The sequence below is a fragment of the Eleutherodactylus coqui genome, chromosome 2 (genome assembly GCF_035609145.1).
Source record: "Eleutherodactylus coqui strain aEleCoq1 chromosome 2, aEleCoq1.hap1, whole genome shotgun sequence".
Taxonomy (NCBI): Eukaryota; Metazoa; Chordata; class Amphibia; order Anura; family Eleutherodactylidae; genus Eleutherodactylus; species Eleutherodactylus coqui.
The window spans coordinates 327,939,984-327,959,974 of NC_089838.1; the positions used below are offsets into that span (position 1 = coordinate 327,939,984).

The window sequence follows — 19,991 nt, forward strand, 5'->3', positions numbered from 1 at the left end:
AAACTTAAGCCCTCCAGTGATAAATGCTGGTGTCTGACCACACAAATACATAGTATGTTAGGCTGAAGGGGGACAATGTCCATCTAGTGGATGGGCTGCCGACACATGTGCAGTACCGATTTCCCCCACGCCGTCACCAGGCGATGACGCTGATTCCACGGCTTTTCCGCAATGATGATTACGGAAGCGCTGTGGATCGGACGGCTTCCATTGACTTCATTGGAAGCCGTCCGCGTGGAAAACGCTCTAAAATAGAGCGTACTGCTATTTCTTATCCGCAACTGGTTTCCACTCGTGTGCGTGTAAAGTTACTTTTCCATTATATGCAATGGACGGACATTGCTGCGGAATCCGCTCGTGTGTATGTACCCTAAGATAGGATTCACACAGGGACAGGCACATTTGCGCCATATATTTGTGCATTAAGCATTGCATTTTTAGGTTGGCCTGTGTTTTTTACTTTTTGCATGCGCTAATTGTGCACATTTGTGCGTGCAAAAAAACATTTAACGACAGTCCCAGTCATTAATATAGAACTAATTACACTAATTTGCCATATGTTCTATTTCCCTGTGCAAATATGCAGAAGGATACAACATGCATATTTTTTTTGCGTGACAAAAACGGGCACGGAAAGTATGCGCTTGTGAACGAACCCATTGAGATTATTGGGTTCTATTCACTGCGTAGGGTCGTGTGAGTCCGGCCTACCACCCATAGCTTTGGAATGGGGTGGCCAACAAGTGCATACAGTTGTGATAGAGGGATCTACATGTTTTGGACTTTTAGGATGAGCAGTGATATATGCATTTAATCGTTTTTGGTACACGATGGCTTCGCACAAAAATGTGTGCCTATTTTTGTGTTGTAAGCCACTTTTTGTAAAAAGTTGATGGGGCGTTGCAGAAGGGGCGAGATCTTTTACAACCTGACAGATTTACCATAATTTACTCCTAAAACTGGCTTAGAGGGCCCCTCCAACGAACACACATTTCCCATCACTACACCCTCTGGCTGATTGTCACTCTGGACGTCCCATCTGTGTATTGCACTCACTTCCATGCAGTACATTCTCCTGTCTCATATATTTCAGCCACCATCTTGATGTTTAGATTTTTCCCTTTTATTCCTATATGCTATGTTAGCAATCCCATAATGCATCAGCTAATGCCAGTACCATCTCTGCCTGCTGGGAGGACACTGATCATTATCCTCTATATTCTCCTAAATAAGGTAAGGACTATAAATAGTCCATTTAGAAGGATGATCTATCATCTCCTGAAGAGCCTGTGTAGTACAGTCCATGTAAGACTTGAGGTAGCACAAAGCCAGGTGATGCCACTGTGGCTCTCTGAGATTTATATGGCCCACCTGAATTGAAGCAGATAGAAAAGAATGACTAAACAAGGTAACACGATCCGACTTATATACTGGGGGGCTAGTTACATACAGAATGAAAAACAAATTGGCTGGCTCATAGCTGTTGTAGATTTGCTTTCCTGATACCTGACCTGGCCAAATATGCTCCAAATTTACTAAGAGGTGGGTGCCTCCTAAAGAATGCCACAACGTGCTTTTACCGCAGCTCACCTGTCACTGAAAGGGGCGACGCCGCTCCTCCTGTCCTGCACGCCGGGCTCTGTCCCTGTGTTCAGCATCCTATGATCTACCACCTTTGTTAAAGGGCCAGCACACGCTCTGTTCAGGCCCCCTACCAATCCGAACTGCCCTCTGGCTATATTAGGCATCCTCCACCTATGCCCCTTTAGAGGATGCCCAAGTAATTGGTCTGCATCAGTCATTGCAACAAAGCCCCCATTAGTGTTTGCTCCGGTTTTGATTCCTAAGGATGCTGACTTGTGTGCTCCCTGATCTCGGCTCCGATTATTGGACTTTACCATTGCTCGCTGCCTGCCCTGACTTCCTGCCTGAACTTTGTTACCGCACCATTGCTTGTCTGATTACTACACTGCAGTTCACACCGTCGGGTACTGCGCCTCAGTGCTGTGCAACTCCAGCAGCCATACTACCAGGATTACGGCTTGGGGACTCCACAACAAGGACCATATCATGCCTAGAGTCGGTCAAGGGTGAAAACCTGGGTTCTCCATGTGCGGCCTCCCCAGATAGCCCTAAGTCAAACAAGTGTGTGGCAAGGGAAATCCACATCCGCCGGCATGACAAAGAGGTTATCTGGGGACAAAAATTGCTAAACCTGCCCAGTCTACTGGAAAAAGAATAGAAGGCAGCACACTCCCCTTACCCGATCCCCCACCGCTCCCATTCTGTTCGGCCCCCAACTGGCCATGATGAGCAGGCAGATCTTCCAGTTTCTCCAAGCCATTTGGTTTGGACCTTATATTGTCCACATGGCAGCACATTCCACCAACTGTTGCCACGAAGTTGGAAGTCCACAAATGTCAGAAAACGCTGCACTTTACCCACTTATCACCCTACACAATAATATGTCACAGCAACAGGATAGACCAAAAAACCGGACAAAAAATGTTCAACGAAAGCTTCTAGAAAAAAAAAATCCCCAAATCACATTTTTTTCTTTTACAATATCCTTATCTTTGGATTAAAAAAAACGACACAATTTCTATTGGCACATCTGTAACAAGCCGTGCTCTAGATCAAACATATTATTAATGCCGCACAGTCAGCAGCATTCACTATTAAAGATACCGATGATGCCAGAATTAGTTTGTTCCCCTAGTATCAGAATAAAATGTGATCAAAAAGTGCGCACCCCGAAATGATACCACGTAAACCGGACGTCATTGCTCAATAAAAAAACAAGCCCTCGCAAACGCCATCATCAGGAAAGGTACGAGTCCGAATGCAGCGACAAAAGAGCGGATTATTTTTTAAGAAAAAGTGTTTATTGTGCAAAAGTAGTAAAAACAAAAAAAACTATAGATTTTGTTTCGCTATATTAATAATAATTAGAGTTGAGCGAACGTACGCTGACGAACCTGATGCTCGTTCGAGTATTAGCGTACTCGATGGTGCTCGTTACTCGAACGAGCATCACGCCGTGTTCGACCCCGCCCAAGTTTTTGGTTCCTCCCTGCTGTGACATGCCTGTTTTGGCCCCTCTCTGCCATGACAGCGCGCACGTCAATGGCAAATTTTTTTGGGCAGGCAGGGAGAGGGGGGGGAGAGAGAGAGGGGGGAGAGAGAGAGAGGGGGGGAGAGAGAGGGGGGGAGAGAGAGAGGGGGGGGGAGAGAGGGGGGAGGGGAGAGAGAGGGGGAGGGGAGAGAGAGGGGGAAGGGAGAGAGAGAGGGGGGAGAGAGATGGGGGGAGAGAGAGAGTGGGAGAGAGAGAGAATACACACACGAACCAAGAAAAAAAAAAAAAAGCTTGGCACCCGGCGTCCCACGTACAAAAATGCTCGAGTCTCCCATTGTAGTCAATGGGGTTCGTTACTCAAGTAGAGCTCTCGAATTTTACGAAAAGCTTGACTCGAATAATGCGGACACGAGCATTTGCTCGCTCATCCCTAATAATAATCCTACTTTTTATATAGCGCATACATATTACGCCGCACTGCACATCACTTCATACTGGGTTCTGTTCCCATTGAGGCTCTCAGTTTTTAAATTCACCCATTATGTTTTTGGAGCGTGGGAGCAAACCTACACAAACAGAGCGAAACCATACAAACTCCATGCAGATGTTGTCCTACTGATTAGCAAAATTGAGTTATTGTATCATTATACTACATGATGAAGGCCATACAAGAACAACAAGCAGTGGCAAATTTGCTATTTTTCAATCCCATATAAATAAGTTAACCCCTTGAGGACGCTGACCTTTTTTAATTTTCAGTTTTTCCTCCACTCTCAAAAAGTCCTAACTCTTACTTATCCATCGACATAGCTGTCTGAGGACTTGTTGTTTGTGGGGCGAGTTGTATTTTTGGTGCGGTATTGTTTGTAGTGAAAAACTTTTAACAATTTCTAAAGTGCAGTGAAATGGAAAAAAAAAAACCTAAATTCTGCCATCTTTGGTGGAGGTCTTTTATGGCATACACACCTGCAAAAATGACAGGATAACTTTAGGCTGGTCCGTGCGATATCGCGGCAATACCACGATTTTGTAGCACCACATGCAAGGATTTTCTGGGGTGGGGTTTGAAATATCTGCCATTGCTGAAGAAAAACATTTTTTTAAGTATACAGCGCCTCTCCCGCGCTGTCCGGGGCTCCGCCGCATCTCCTCCCCAGGTCCCAACACTGAGCTTCTTTTCTTTTGGACCAGGATTGAAAAATCTCCCCCCTCCTAGAAGTGCTGACTGTGATTGGCTGACGCTTAGTCAGTCACAGCCAGCGCTCCATGAATGGCTGTGATTGGTTCATCGATCACTGGCTGTGATTGGCTAAGCGTCAGCCAATCACAGCCAGCGCTTCCAGAGTGCGGGGATTTTTCAATCCCCAGCCAGAAGATGATGCAGAGAAACAGTGCCAGGGCCCGGGCTGACAGCGCTTCTAAGCTGATGTGTTTTTTTTTTATTTTTTCCTGCAGCTAAGGCTTAGATTAGAGCTTTGACAGTCAAAGTTGCATCACACTGCACGAAAATCGCGTCTTCATGCAATGCGATGCAACAGAAAGGAAGGCTCCCTAGGAAACATGGGCTACAAAACCTCACGAGTCGGGGGCATATCGCCGGACCTCCGCGGTTTTTGTGTCGGGTTGTTGCATGCTACAAAACTTTGCATGTGTGAAGGAACCCGTAGAAAAGCACGGGCTTCACATACATGCGATTTGTAGCAACGCCACTTTGTCACCCCTGTGAAGGAGGGCTTATTCTACGGGTTAGCACGATCACAACAATAGAACATTTAGAGTTCATTTGTTTTCCTGCACTACTTTAAAAAGATACAATTATTTTCTGCCGCCCCCACTTTATTTTTCCGTACCTATTGGTACAGTTTTGGAGTACATGTGACTTTGATTACTTTTTAGTTACCGGTACATTTTTTTTCTTGGAGATGGGGTGACCAAAAAACACGCAATTCTGGCGTTGTGTACTTTCTTTTCCAGACGGCCCTCACCATGCGGGGTAAATAATGCATTACGCCGATAGATTGGACTTTTTGCTTTGATTTTTTTTTATTATAAACACAGGAAAAAATGTATTCTAAAGAGAGGGAAAGGTTTTTTTAAATTTTAATACCTTTTTTTTTCTAATTAATAAAACTTTTTAAAACCGATGTATACATTTTTGATTAGTCCCCAATTGCGATTTTTGGTCACTCCTGCAGTATAATGTAATACCATGGTATTACATTATACTGCAGTCTGACAAGCATTCTATCAAGTCACACAACACAAGGCAATCAGCCATGTCAGCACTGGGGACCTTCAGAAGGCATGGCAACTGAATGGCACCCCACAATCTAATTGTAGAGGGGACGGTCAGGACCCCATAAAACCAATTGGGGTATTTAAATGCTGCTGTCAGGCAGCGGCCTCCCTCACAGCCTAGGTACACCGCCATGAATAAAGAATGGTATCTAAACCTCCTCCAAGAGCAACTTCTCCCAACCACCCAGGAGCAATTCGGTGACGAATACTGCTTTTCCCACCATGATGGAGTTCCATGTCACAAGGCAAGAGTGATAGCTAAGCCATGAAACTCCCCAGATCCCCAGCCCATTGAGAACCTGTGGTCAATCCTCAAAAAGTGGGTGGACAAACAAAAACACAGAAGTTGTGATAAACTCCAAGCACTGATTAGGAAGAACGGGTTGTCATCAGTCAGGAATTGGCCTAGAAGCTGATATCCATCATGCCGGGGGGGAAGTACCGAAATCTTAGGAAAATAAGGGCCAACACTGTAAATATGGATATTGATGGATTTGTCAATACAAGTTTAAAAACCTATTAAAGGGGTTGTCTCGTGAAATCAAGTGGGGTTCAGCACTTCTGTATGGCCATATTAAGGCACTTTGTAATGTACATCGTGCATTAATTATGAGCCATACAGAAGTTATTCACTTACCTGCTCCGTTGCTAGCGTCCCCGTCGCCATGGTTCCGTCTAAATCCGCTGTCTTCTGGCATTTTTAGACGCGCTTGCGCAGTCCGGTCTTCTCCCTGCTGAATGGGGCCGCTCGTGCTGGAGAGCTGGTCCTCGTAGCTCCGCCCCGTCACGTGTGCCGATTCCAGCCAATCAGGAGGCCGGAATCGGAAATGGACCGCACAGAGCCCACGGTGCACCATGGGAGAAGACCCGCGGTGCATCGTGGGTGAAGATCCCGGCGGCCATCTTGGTAAAGGAAGAAAGAAGTCGCCGCAGCGCGGGGATTTGGGTAAGTAATAAACTTTTTTTTTTTTTAACCCATCCCTTGGGTTTGTCTCGCGCCTATTGAATTTAAAAAAAAACCCGTTTTGGCGTGAGACAACCCCTTTAAGGATGAATGCAGACGGCCGGGTCGGATCCCGCTGGGAGGATGCTCGCAGTAGGATGTGACCTGTGGCTCACCTCCTCCGGTGTCTTTGCCATGCGATGTGCCGGCTGGCGCAGAGCCGGCACGTCAGCGGTGATGTTGAAGCAGAGACATGGAATTAAGCGCTCTTCCTTCTAGTATAATGGTGGGCAGCTGAGCGGAAGAAAACTAATATCAATATGGTGAATGAGGCCCGTTCAGCGCAGTTCAGTGCCCGATAAGACGGGATCTGTTCGGCTAGGGGATTTCTCTCTCATGCCCCTCGAGCAGAGCAGGAAAACGGAACCCGCGTCGGAGATGTGAAAGCAGCCCAACATGTTATTTATGATGAATGGTGCCAAACTTCACACTGAAAAAAGCCATGGTTTGATGCCTCCACCCCTATAAAGAGTTAAAGGCAACCTATCATCAGCTATAAGCACCGTAAGTTATGAATCTTATAGTCTAGGTGATGTGGAGTCTGAGGACCCCCTAACATGTTCCTGTGGCATCCTCCAGGAAGAACACACACACACCAGCCTGAGTCTTCTTAGAGGGCTCTGCGTGCGCAGTCCCATAGAGATGGATGGGAGTAGGTGTAACCTGAAGAGCCAAGCTGGTGTGCGTGCGCTGCCTTCACCAGGGAACTCCGCAGGAACTGGGGACGGGCGACTACGAAATGAGGCTCCCTGGACTCCACATCACCTTCCCAAACACAGGATTCATTGGGGGAGTTACTGCTGCTGAGGGCTATTATAGGCAAACTGCGAATGTGTGAGCCTGCAAGGGGGGCTTGATTTACAGTGTGACTTCAGATCGGAGAACTTTAGATCAAGGACTTTACAATTGATTCATCTGTATCTATTTACTGTTACTTTACACTTGCATAAATTACTTCCGTCTTATCTGTACGATCCATGATTGGCAATGCCATCCTGTGTACATCCTATGCCATGTATGCAGTCCTTGACCAGCCGCCTGAGGATGCATACTGCTGTATGAGATGTCAGCGTGTTGCCATTTGGAAGCTGAGATCCTGGATCTAAATGAACAGCTTGCAACACTCCATTGACAGCATGGAAAGGACTTGGGTGGTCACTGAGCACTCGTTGGGGTGGATGGTAGTTTGGGAGAGCAGAATGAGCAGGCAGCTAGCTGGGTGACAGGAAGGGTAGAGGGAGGAGATCCAGGGAGGCCAAGGCTGGCTGTCCACGGGTGAGTTGTCATTGTGATATCCGTGGTGATAAATCACCCGCAGAACTCGCATGACACACTTACCATAGGAGAACTATGGAAAGCGCAGCCCAACGTCTATGAGCGGAGAATTATGGCGATTCTCCGCTCAAGTGATTAAAATCGCAGCATGCCGCGATTCTTCACGGTGAGCCTATCTATTAGATAAGCTCATCGCGGAGACCTTTTAGTGCCCCCCCCCCCCCCTTCCCGCGGTGGAATATCGCTAGCGATATTCCGTCCTGGCCGTGGGCAGGCAGCCTAATCCTGAACTGGCACACCCCTACAAGTTTGCAAATGAGGGGGATGCAATTACAGGTTTAGCGCTGCTGCAGCACGACACGCCCACTGACGGCCAGGAGGATGTCTGCTCCAATAAGAAGGAATAGGAGCGCTAGGCAGGCTAGACAGGTCCTGCTAGTGGGAGACTCAATTATTAGGGGGGCAGACAGGGCAATCTGCCACAAAGTCCGGGCTCATCGTACAAAGTTGTCTTCCTGGCGCTCGAGTTCAACACATCATGGATAACATTGACAGAATCCTGGGGAGGGCTGGAAAGCAAAAAAACCAGCAAAGCTGGAGACCGACTCATTGCCAAAAAGTGTAAAACTAACCCTAAACTTTTATTCAGCTATATTATTAGTAAAAAGATTAAAATGACTAATGTCGGCCTTTTGACCCCTTAAGGACCAGACACTTTGTAGGCATTTTACCCAGGTGGCGGTATTACTGGCCTCCTTTTTTTTCTTCAGCTACCAAAGGTCTTCTTGCTACTTTTTTTTTTTTGTCACACACAGTGAAAAAAGATATAAAAAAAATGCCCTGACATACTGACATTGCTTTCAGTTTGTTGTTTTGTTTGTTTCATTGGAGGTAAAAAGCTAAAAAAAGATTTTGTTTTTAATTTATAGTTGTTTATTTTTAAAATTTACTATATTTACACTAAAATAAATTATGGAATTGGTTTCATTTTGTTTCAGACGTCTTCATAGAAAGCAAATCTGCTAAATAGTTTTTTCGCCATTGTATTCACTTAGGAAAATCAGACATGAAATGCAGAGTGATAGAGTAAACTCTCCATAAAATGTCATCAGTTTAACCCAAGAAGTGTAGAGTTGCTTTAAAAGATTAAAATGAACAAATTGCCGGGTCCTGATGGCATACACCCCCAGGTTCTAGGGGAATTAAATAATGTGATACACCATTATTTCTTGTATTTAAAGACTCTATAGTGACATGGTCTGTTCCACTGGACTGGTGCATAGTAAATCTGGTGCAGATATTTTAAAAGGTGTCAAAAAGTGAACCTGGAAACTACAGGCCGGTAAGCCTAACTTCCATTGTGGGTAAAATGTTTGAAGGGTCTCTAAGAGATGCCATCCTGGAGGACCTCAAGGAAAATAGCTGTATAACTCAGTATCAGCACAGATTAATGAGAGATCGCTCCTGTCAAACTAACCTAATCAGCTTCTACGAGGAGGTAAGTTCTAGACTGCATCGGAGAGTGTCATTGGACTATTGGTAAGTAACTGGCTCAGTGACAGAAAGCAGAGGGTGGTTATTAATGGTACATACTCTGAGTGGGTAACCGTTATTAGTGGGCTACCACAGGGTGGCCCTATTCTTTTTAATATATTTGTTAACAATGTTGTGGAAAGATTGTACAGTGAAATGTCGTTATCTTCAGAGGATATAAAACGATGTGAAGTAATTAACCCCAAAACAGAATGCAGATGCATGTAGATCTGTATATGATTGCAAGAGGATCTGGATAAGTTGGGGGTAGAAAGGTGGCTAATGGGGTGCAACACTGATAAATGTAAGGTTCTGTCATGGGCAGAGGAAATATGTGTCGCCATTAAAAAACTACATGGGAAACCACTAGGGAACACCAACATGGAAAAGGACTTGGGGGTTTTAATTAACTCTAAGCTTAACTAGAGCAACCAGTGTCAGGCAGCTGCAGCCAAGACAAACAGGATCAAAGAGGTCTAGGGGCACACGATGAGAACATTAATCTTCATCTGGTCAGACCACACATGGAATATTGTTTTGCTCACCAGTACTCAAGAAGGACATATCAGAGCTTGAGTGGGTACAAAGGCGGGCAACTAAAGTCAAAAACAGAATGGGCGGACTACAATACCCAGAGAGGTTCTCAAAATTGTGGTTTAGTTTACAAAGACGATGTCTGAGGGGCGACCTAATAACTATGTATAGATATATATGGGGTCAGTACAGAGATCTCTCCCATCATCTATTATACCCAGAACTGTAACAAGGGGGCGCTCTAATAACTATCTATAATATATATGGGGTCAGTACAGAGATCTCTCCCATCATCTATTATACCCAGGACTGTAACAAGGGGGCGCTCTAATAACTATGTATAGATATATCAGGGGTCAGTACAGAGATCTCTCCCATCATCTATTATACCCAGGACTGTAACAAGGGGGTGCTGTAATAACTATGTATAGATATATCAGGGACAATACAGAGATCTCTCCCATCATCTATTATACCCAGGACTGTGACAAGCGGGCGCTCTAATAACTATGTATAATATATCAGGGGTCAGCACAGAGATCTCTCCCATCATCTATTATACCCAGGACTGTAACTAGAGGGCACTCTAATAACTATGTATAGATATATCAGGGGACAGTACAGAGACCTCTCCCATCATCTATTATACCCAGGACTGTAACTAGAGGGCACTGTAATAACTATGTATAGATATATCAGAGGTCAGTACAGAGATCTCTCCCATCATCTATTATACCCAGGACTATAACAAGGGGGTGCTGTAATAACTGTATAGATATATGAGGGGACAATACAGAGGTCTCACCCATCATCTATTTATACCAAGGACTGTAACAAGGGGGCGCTGTAATAACTATGTATAATATATCAGGGGTCAGTACAGAGATCTCTCCCATCATCTATTATACCCAGGACTGTAACTAGGGGGCGGTCTCTACGTCTAAAAAGGGCTGCTTTACTGTAAGAGCAGTGAGATTATGGAACTCTCTGCCTGAGGATGTGATGATGGGGAACTTGATAACAAAGTACAAGGGTGGCCTGTAGTGTAATAATATTACATATTATTATCACTAATTACTTCAGAACAGTCGGTGTTCCGGGGATTATTCTGACTGGCAAATTGAAGTCAGGAAGGAGTTTTATTCCCCTAAAATTGGGGAAATTGGCTTCTACCTCATTGGGGATTTTTGTCTTCCTCTGGATCAACATTGGGGGGTAACAGGCTGAACTGGATGCAGAGTTCCTGTTGCGTTACCTAGACCATAAGCACCATTATCTAGCTCATGGTGCTGATAGTTGATGACATGTCTGTCAGTAGGTTCCATAGACTCCAACATAGTGGCATTAAAAAACAAGACTAAACCCACAAGAAAGAAGCCGTCACTTGGCTACAGTGCCAGAAAAGAAGGCCTGGCTTTCAGAACGCAACTATGAACAAAGGTAACAGAATTACCGCTTCCTTCAAGGCTCTGTTTGGGCCTTCAGCTCCAGGCATATTTTTTGCTGATTTCTTTATTTCATCATCACATTCCAGGAGCCGGCGCTCCATCCCGCCGTATGAGGACTTGTTTTCTGCCGGGACGCGGTATATTTGTCAGTGCCAACATTTTCTGATACATATAACTTAGTATCTAGAGATGAGCGAACGTACTCGGTAAGGGCGATTTCGCAATCGAGCACCGCGATTTTCGAGTACTTCACTACTCGGGTGAAAAGTACTCGGGTGCGCTATGGGTGAGCCGGGCGTTGCAGTGGGGAGTGGGGGGGAGAGAGAGAGAGAGAGGGCTCCCCCCTGTTCCCCGCTGCTACCCCCCACTCCCCTCTGCAACCCCCCGCCCCACAGCGCCCCCGAGTACTTTTCACCCGAGTACTGAAGTACTCGAAAATCGCGGTGCTCGATTGCGAAATCGCCCTTACCGAATACGTTCGCTCATCTCTATTAGTAACGTTTATTAACTCTTTCTAAGGGGCAAATAGAAAAAAAAAGCAATTCTGCCCCCCGTGTTTTGTGTTATACGTGTTGTGGCTGTTCACGGCCATGGGTAATATGTCGCCTTTATTCTATAAGGTGTGGATACAATTACGGGGATACTAAAATTACTAGTAGCAGGAGGAGTAACACCCGACTGCAGAATCTGACTACACAAGGCTAAGCTGTAACCATGGAGACCCATCATTCTGCACAGGAGCTGTATAAGCAGAACGGGAGATTTTTTAGAACTATTGGCAAAGTTGTCTCACTTCTTTTACAGTTTAGATACATCATAGAAATAATAATGAAAAACTGATGAAAAACTACACATAGCCTTTACATAAAGGTGGACCATCCCTAAAGGTGAGAGTCAGTCACCAGCGTCTGAGTATAAAACAGCATTTAATTCATCTGAATAGAAGATGGCACGTGACCCCGTCCACAGCGGGTACTACAGATTGGCCCCTGCACATCACATGGGCACTACTACTGCGGGGAGTTGTGCTTTTGGCCGCTCGCCCGACATCACATTTCTGTCAGATCATCATTGAAGTACAAATGTAAACTCGCTGTATACAAATCACAATCCATCTTCAGCTCATCAAACTCTTCATCCTCGTCCTGCACCCCATTCTCCTCCAGCGTCAGCTCCATGTTGATGGGACACCCACAATATTTCCAAGTGTAGCTGGCAGCGTGGGCATTGTATGGCAAATAGCGGGCCAGGATCTCCCATATTGTCTCCTCCGAACACACCTGCAATACCAAGATACAATTATTATGTCTGCACCACCCTGCAGGAGAAAGACAGACTCATAGCTCCCTTCTGTATATATCACCCTGCAGGGGGAGGAGCAGACTCATAGCCCCCTTCTGTATATATCACCCTGCAGGGGGAGGAGCAGACTCATAGCCCCCTTCTGTATATATCACCCTGCAGGGGGAGGAGCAGACTCATAGCCCCCTTCTGTATATATCACCCTGCAGGAGGAGGAGCAGACTCATAGCTCCCTTCTGTATATATCACCCTGCAGGGGAGGAGCAGACTCATAGCCCCCTTCTGTATATATCACCCTGCAGGAGGAGGAGCAGACTCATAGCCCCCTTCTGTATATATCACCCTGCAGGAGGAGGAGCAGACTCATAGCTTCCTTCTGTATATATCACCCTGCAGGGGGAGGGGCAGACTCATCGCTCCCTTCTGTATATATCACCCTGCAGGGGTAAAGACAGACTCATAGCCCCCTTCTGTATATATCGCCCTGCAGGGGGAGGAGCAGACTCATAGCTCCCTTCTGTATATATCACCCTGCAGGAGGAGGAGCAGACTCATAGCCCCCTTGTGTATATATCACCCTGCAGGAGGAGGAGCAGACTCATAGCCCCTTCTATATATATCACCCTGCAGGGGGAGGAGCAGACTCATAGCTCCCTTCTGTATATATCACCCTGCAGGAGGGGCAGACTCATAGCCCCCTTCTGTATATATCACCCTGCAGGAGGAGGAGCAGACTCATAGCCCCCTTGTGTATATATCACCCTGCAGGAGGAGGAGCAGACTCATAGCCCCCTCTGTATATATCACCCTGCAGGAGGAGGAGCAGACTCATAGCCCCCTTCTGTATATATCACCCTGCAGGAGGAGGAGCAGACTCATAGCTCCCTTCTGTATATATCACCCTGCAGGAGGAGGAGTAGACTCATAGCCCCCTTCTGTATATATCACCCTGCAGGGGGAGGAGCAGACTCATAGCCCCCTTCTGTATATATCACCCTGCAGGAGGAGGAGCAGACTCATAGCTCCATTATGTATATATCACCCTGCAGGAGGAGGAGCAGACTCATAGCCCCCTTCTGTATATATCACCCTGCAGGGGGAGGAGCAGACTCATAGCCCCCTTCTGTATATATCCCCCTGCAGGAGGAGGAGGAGGCTCATAGCCCCCTTCTGTATATATCACCCTGCAGGAGAAGGAGCAGACTCATAGCTCCCTGCTGTACATATAACCCTGCAGGAAAAGGGAAGGGACAAATATGGTACCTCTAGCGTGTGCTCTTGGGATGTTAATGTGTTGATGATTCGGATGGTCCTGGTTTTGGATGACAAGATGCCAACCTCATAGGAGGAGTCTCGCCACCAGGGGCGTCCAAAGTCGGTGTCCCAATCTGAACAAGGAAAGGAGGGCGGCACATGGAGAAAACGTCCCTGAGGCGTGTAGTATTTAAGGCAGCCAGTTTGGGGGTCTATGTGGGTCTTGATCTGTGGAGAACATGTTAGAAGTCATCTATAGTGAGGAGTGCAGCAAGAGAGAGCAGGATGGGGTGTCAGGCTGTCAACTCTCATCTGCCCAGCATTGCGTGATCCATAAAGATGCCTCCACCCACAGCAATAAATGGGGGCGCCGTTACTTACAAAGTCAGGGTAGGGTCTCACGTAGTGCCTGCCATGGGGCACATACCAGCATGCAGGTCGCTGCAGTTTTCAAATGAATTAAAAATGAAATATCTCAACGAAGTCTTGTATGCAGTGAGCTCCCCCTAGTGGTGACACAGGATCAGCTCACAACTAGTCACATCAAGTCAGCTACAGTGACTCAGCATCTGAAATTAGCAGTTCTGAAGGCGCTGCCCTGATTGTCCACCATTAAATGGCCCCGCTCTTTACTGCTCGTATCTGAAAATCTGCACAAAATATTTGCATCTGGTAGTCAAATATAATCAGGAGATTTAACACCAACATGCCGGGACCGGAGAAACCACCAATGCCAGGACTGTCATTTTTATTGCCCGCTCCTTCCTAAATAAGCATTTTATCCCTTTCCTGCCCCAAGATGTAAATATCTACATCCTGGTAGTAAAGCAGTTCCCTTCCCGGGCATACACTGACATCCTATGGGTGGCAGGGGCCTGGAAGCTGAGCCAATGGCTTGTCATGGCAACCAGACAATGGCGCTCGGGTCTGCCATGGTCAATGATCGCTACTATTAGCAATAATTCACTGCAGTACAGAAGTACTGCTATGTATTATGGTGATCATAGAATCACAGATACAAGTGTGCTACAAGGACAAAAAAAATGGAAAACTAAAGGAAAAAAAAACGTTTTTGCACACATTCTCATTTGCTTAAAAAAATTAAAAGAAAAAAAACATGTTTGGTATTGTCGCATCTGTAACAAACCACTATTATCCTACACAAAAAAAAAAAGTTACACATTATATGTACCCAATGAAAATTACTCTTCGCCACACAAAAACATCGTTAGGTACAAAACAGGCCACGTAACTAAGGGGTTAACAAAAATGATTGTGGGTCTGAGGAAATAAAGTTTCTCTTTGAGGAGAGTGCCAAGTTGGCATAGAGGGAATGGAAAACTAGTTCCACAGCGCCACCTATTGGTAGGTGACTTCTCTATAAGTCAATGTTGGATCATTCAGCATGCCTGAGGTGCCCCTCGCCAGCACTGGAAGGGGCAGACAGCCTGCAGATCTCTTCCTTCGTGAGACTTACTGGATGCGTTACCAGTCCCGCCCCAACGATAATACGACTCGCCCCGCGCCAACGATAATACGACTCGCCCCGCTAATGTCATGCGCTTTTTTAAAGCACTGATAAAAAAGAAAAAAAAAAGTGCTGTGCCTCGGATGGATCCTATGACATCACCTGTAGGGGGCGCACTACTCGCAGGGCCCCGCAGTGATAGACACTTACCTCTCTGGTCTTCTCGTTGAACCAGTGACTTATGTCCTTCCCTGCCGCCTCAATGATCGGCTTCAATAAAATGTCACCTGACAAGAGACAAACAGAATTAGGTAAATGTCTGCTCACTGGAGGACCAACGCCGGGACCCCCTGCGATCCCGAGGGTCCGCCATGTGAACGGGCTGCGTGCTCCATAGCCGCTCCATTTATTTCTATGGGGTTGGCAGAGATCTAAGTGTAGCCGCACTCACACGGGGCATCAGCGTTCTGCAGATCTCCAACCCCCACCATCAGTTTATCCTCCGTCCTGCTGGTGAACCCCCTCTACCCTCTACCCAGCAACGCCAGGGGATCTGCAGCTGACAGGACTCTCCGGCGCCGCTTCTGAAGGTGACCAGGATTTTAGACTGGCCCAGAGGGTTCCGGATTTGGGGCGCTGTCCCAGGAAGCACACCTAGTGTCCCGGTCTCAGCTGTATCTGCATTCCCAGGAAACAGATACAGCTGAGTTTAATGGTAAGGCTGCGGAGACACCAGGTCCACCGATCCCATCGGCACCGGGCTCCAGCTCCACCGACCCCGTCGGCACCGGGCTCCAGCTCCACCGATCCCATCAGCACCGCGCTCCAGCTCCACCGATCCCGTCAGCACCGCGCTCCAGCTCCACCGATCCCGTCGGCACCGCGCTCCAGCTCCACCGATCCTGTCGGCACCGCGCTCCAGCTCCACCGATCCCGTCGGCACCGGGCTCCAGCTACACAGATCCCGTCGGCACCGGGCTCCAGCTACACAGATCCCGTCGGCACCGGGCTCCAGCTACACAGATCCCGTCGGCACCGCGCTCCAGCTACACAGATCCCGTCGGCACCGGGCTCCAGCTACACAGATCCCGTCGGCACCGCGCTCCAGCTACACAGATCCCGTCGGCACCGCGCTCCAGCTACACAGATCCCGTCGGCACCGCGCTCCAGCTACACAGATCCCGTCGGCACCGGGCTCCAGCTACACAGATCCCGTCGGCACCGCGCTCCAGCTACACAGATCCCGTCGGCACCGCGCTCCAGCTACACAGATCCCGTCGGCACCGGGCTCCAGCTACACAGATCCCGTCGGCACCGCGCTCCAGCTACACAGATCCCGTCGGCACCGGGCTCCAGCTACACAGATCCCGTCGGCACCGCGCTCCAGCTACACAGATCCCGTCGGCACCGCGCTCCAGCTACACAGATCCCGTCGGCACCGCGCTCCAGCTACACAGATCCCGTCGGCACCGCGCTCCAGCTACACAGATCCCGTCGGCACCGCGCTCCAGCTACACAGATCCCGTCGGCACCGCGTCCAGCTACACAGATCCCGTCGGCACCGCGCTCCAGCTCCACCGATCCCGTCGGCACCGCGCTTCAGCTCCACCGATCCCGTCAGCACCGCGCTCCAGCTACACCGATCCCGTCAGCACCGCGCTCCAGCTACACCGATCCCGTCAGCACCGCGCTCCAGCTACACCGATCCCGTCAGCACCGCGCTCCAGCTACACCGATCCCGTCAGCACCGCGCTCCAGCTACACCGATCCCGTCAGCACCGCGCTCCAGCTACACAGATCCCGTCAGCACCGCGCTCCAGCTACACAGATCCCGTCAGCACCGCGCTCCAGCTACACCGATCCCGTCAGCACCGCGCTCCAGCTACACCGATCCCGTCAGCACCGCGCTCCAGCTACACCGATCCCGTCAGCACCGCGCTCCAGCTACACCGATCCCGTCAGCACCGCGCTCCAGCTACACCGATCCCGTCAGCACCGCCTCCAGCTACACCGATCCCGTCAGCATCGCGCTCCAGCTACACCGATCCCGTCAGCACCGCGCTCCAGCTACACCGATCCCGTCAGCACCGCGCTCCAGCTACACCGATCCCGTCAGCACCGCGCTCCAGCTACACCGATCTCGTCAGCACCGCGCTCCAGCTACACCGATCCCGTCAGCACCGCGCTCCAGCTACACCGATCCAGTCAGCACCGCGTCCAGCTACACCGATCCCGTCAGCACCGGGCTCCAGCTCCACCGATCCCGTCAGCACCGCGCTCCAGCTCCACCGATCCCGTCAGCACCGCGCTCCAGCTACACCGATCCCGTCAGCACCGCGCTCCAGCTACACCGATCCCGTCAGCACCGCGCTCCAGCTACACCGATCCCGTCAGCACCGCGCTCCAGCTACACAGATCCCGTCAGCACCGCGCTCCAGCTACACCGATCCCGTCAGCACCGCGCTCCAGCTACACCGATCCCGTCAGCACCGCCTCCAGCTCCACCGATCCCGTCAGCACCGCGCTCCAGCTACACCGATCCCGTCAGCACCGCGCTCCAGCTACACCGATCCCGTCAGCACCGCGCTCCAGCTACACCGATCCCGTCAGCACCGCGCTCCAGCTACACCGATCCCGTCAGCACCGCGCTCCAGCTACACCGATCCCGTCAGCACCGCCTCCAGCTACACCGATCCCGTCAGCATCGCGCTCCAGCTACACCGATCCCGTCAGCACCGCGCTCCAGCTACACCGATCCCGTCAGCACCGCGCTCCAGCTACACCGATCCCGTCAGCACCGCGCTCCAGCTACACCGATCCCGTCAGCACCGCGCTCCAGCTACACCGATCCAGTCAGCACCGCGTCCAGCTACACCGATCCCGTCAGCACCGGGCTCCAGCTCCACCGATCCCGTCAGCACCGCGCTCCAGCTCCACCGATCCCGTCAGCACCGCGCTCCAGCTCCACCCATCCCGTCAGCACCGCGCTCCAGCTCCACCCATCCCGTCAGCACCGCGCTCCAGCTCCACCCATCCCGTCAGGACCGCGCTCCAGCTCCACCCATCCCGTCAGGACCGCGCTCCAGCTCCACCCATCCCGTCAGCACCGCGCTCCAGCTCCACCGATCCCGTCAGCACCGCGCTCCAGCTCCACCCATCCCGTCGGCATCGGGCTCCAGCTCCACCGATCCCGTCAGCACCGCGCTCCAGCGACTTACACAGTAACCGATCACCAGAGGAAACCCGCTGAATGATCTGTGGCAGATGGGGCGAGGGGAGCTTTGTTAGGGGAACTAAGGGGGCATCTTTATTACAAGGGGCAGCATCATAATTTGGTGGTGACACTAAGGGGGCATCATACTGCGGTGAGGGAACTAAGGAGCATCTTTATCACAGGAGAGGTCATCATACTGTTGCGGGGGCACTAATGGGTCATCTTTGGTATATGGGTGGCATCATACTGTGGTGGTGGCACCTTTACTATATGGGTGGCATCATACTGTGGTAAAGGAACTAAGAGGAAATCTTTACTACGGTGGGGGCAATAAGAGCACATCTTTAATATGTGGGGACATCATACTGTGGTGGGGCACAAAGGGGGCATCATACTGTGGTGGGGCACAAAGGGGGCATCTTTACTGTATGGGGGACATCATACTGTGGTGGGGCACAAAGGGGGCACCTTTACTATATGGGGGGCATCATACTGTGGTAAAGGAACTAAGAGGAAATCTTTACTACGGTGGGGGCAATAAGAGCACATCTTTAATATGTGGGGACATCATACTGTGGTGGGGCACAAAGGGGGCATCGTTACTGTATGGGGGACATCATACTGTGGTGGTAGCACCTTTACTATATGGGGGGCATCATACTGTGGTGGGGGCACTACGGGGGCATCTTTACTATGTAGGGGCATCATACTGTAGTGGGGGCACTGAGGGAGCATATTTTCTATGTGGAGGACCTTATACTGTAGTGGGGGCACTGAGGGGGCATCTTTACTATGTAGGGGCATCATACTGAGGTGGGGGCACTGAGGGGGCATATTTTCTATGTGAAGGACCTTATACTGTGGTGGGGGCACTGAGGGGGCATCTTTACTATGTAGGGGCATCATGCTGTAGTGGGGGCACTGAGGGGGCATATATTCTATGTGGAGGACCTTATACTGTGGTGGGGGCACTGAGGGGGCATCTTTTCTATGTGGAGGACCTTATACTGTGGTGGGGGCACTGAGGGGGCATCTTTACTATGTGGGGCACCAGATAGCATCGCTGGGAGAACATTTCCTTTTCACGCACGCGCAGGACATCCGTACTACAGGGGGTTATCGTACTGAGGAGGCACTAGGGGGCATCATAGTTTATAAGCAGCAGGATTGGGGGCATCGCACTGTGTGGGGGCACTGAGGGGGCATCAATACTCTGGGACGGCACTATTACGGTGTGCCACATCCAGGTGTCCTATGGATATGGGGGGGGGGGGGGGGGCACTAAGCGGTTAAGTCTTTTCCCCTCCGTATCAGCCATCGCTACCCCAGTACACGCCAGCAGGGGGCGGCAGCAGGTTGGGTCGGGGCTCTCCGGTCACCTCGGTGCTCCTTCGCCAGCGGGGTGAGGTCATACACCCGACCCAGGTAGGACACCCACAGGTCGGTGGCGGTGCAGTGCCGGGCCACCTCCCGCGGGGTGTAGTACGGAGCTCTGCCGGGACTCATGGCACACGCTCTGCCGCTCCGGGCGTTACCAGGCAACGGGACGCTCCGGCTTCTATAACGTCACTTCCGTTAACAAGCCT

At 49.8% G+C, this 19,991-nt stretch overlaps 1 protein-coding gene across 1 annotated transcript; it reads right to left on the reverse strand.

The window, feature by feature from the left end:
- Positions 1–12,076: 12,076 nt before the first annotated feature.
- On the reverse strand, positions 12,077–19,934 carry CYB5D1 (cytochrome b5 domain containing 1). The gene is made up of 4 exons (XM_066593819.1): positions 19,785–19,934; positions 15,402–15,478; positions 13,733–13,951; positions 12,077–12,447 (listed from the first exon to the last, which is right to left on the reverse strand). The coding sequence occupies exons 1-4, from the start codon at positions 19,909–19,911 to the stop codon at positions 12,217–12,219; spliced, it is 654 nt and encodes a 217-aa protein (XP_066449916.1). The 5' UTR covers positions 19,912–19,934; the 3' UTR covers positions 12,077–12,216.
- Between the last annotated feature and the right edge of the window lie 57 nt (positions 19,935–19,991).

Bases quoted from the DNA above. Each gene is read 5' to 3' on its own strand.
- CYB5D1 (XM_066593819.1), bottom strand. From the start codon at position 19,911: ATGAGTCCCGGCAGAGCTCCGTACTACACCCCGCGGGAGGTGGCCCGG. The intron at 15,479-19,784 runs GTGACCGGAGAG...GTCTCTTGTCAG, and splicing joins GCTGGCGAAGGAGCACCGAG to GTGACATTTTATTGAAGCCG. The intron at 13,952-15,401 runs GTAAGTGTCTAT...TGTTCTCCACAG, and splicing joins TCAACGAGAAGACCAGAGAG to ATCAAGACCCACATAGACCC.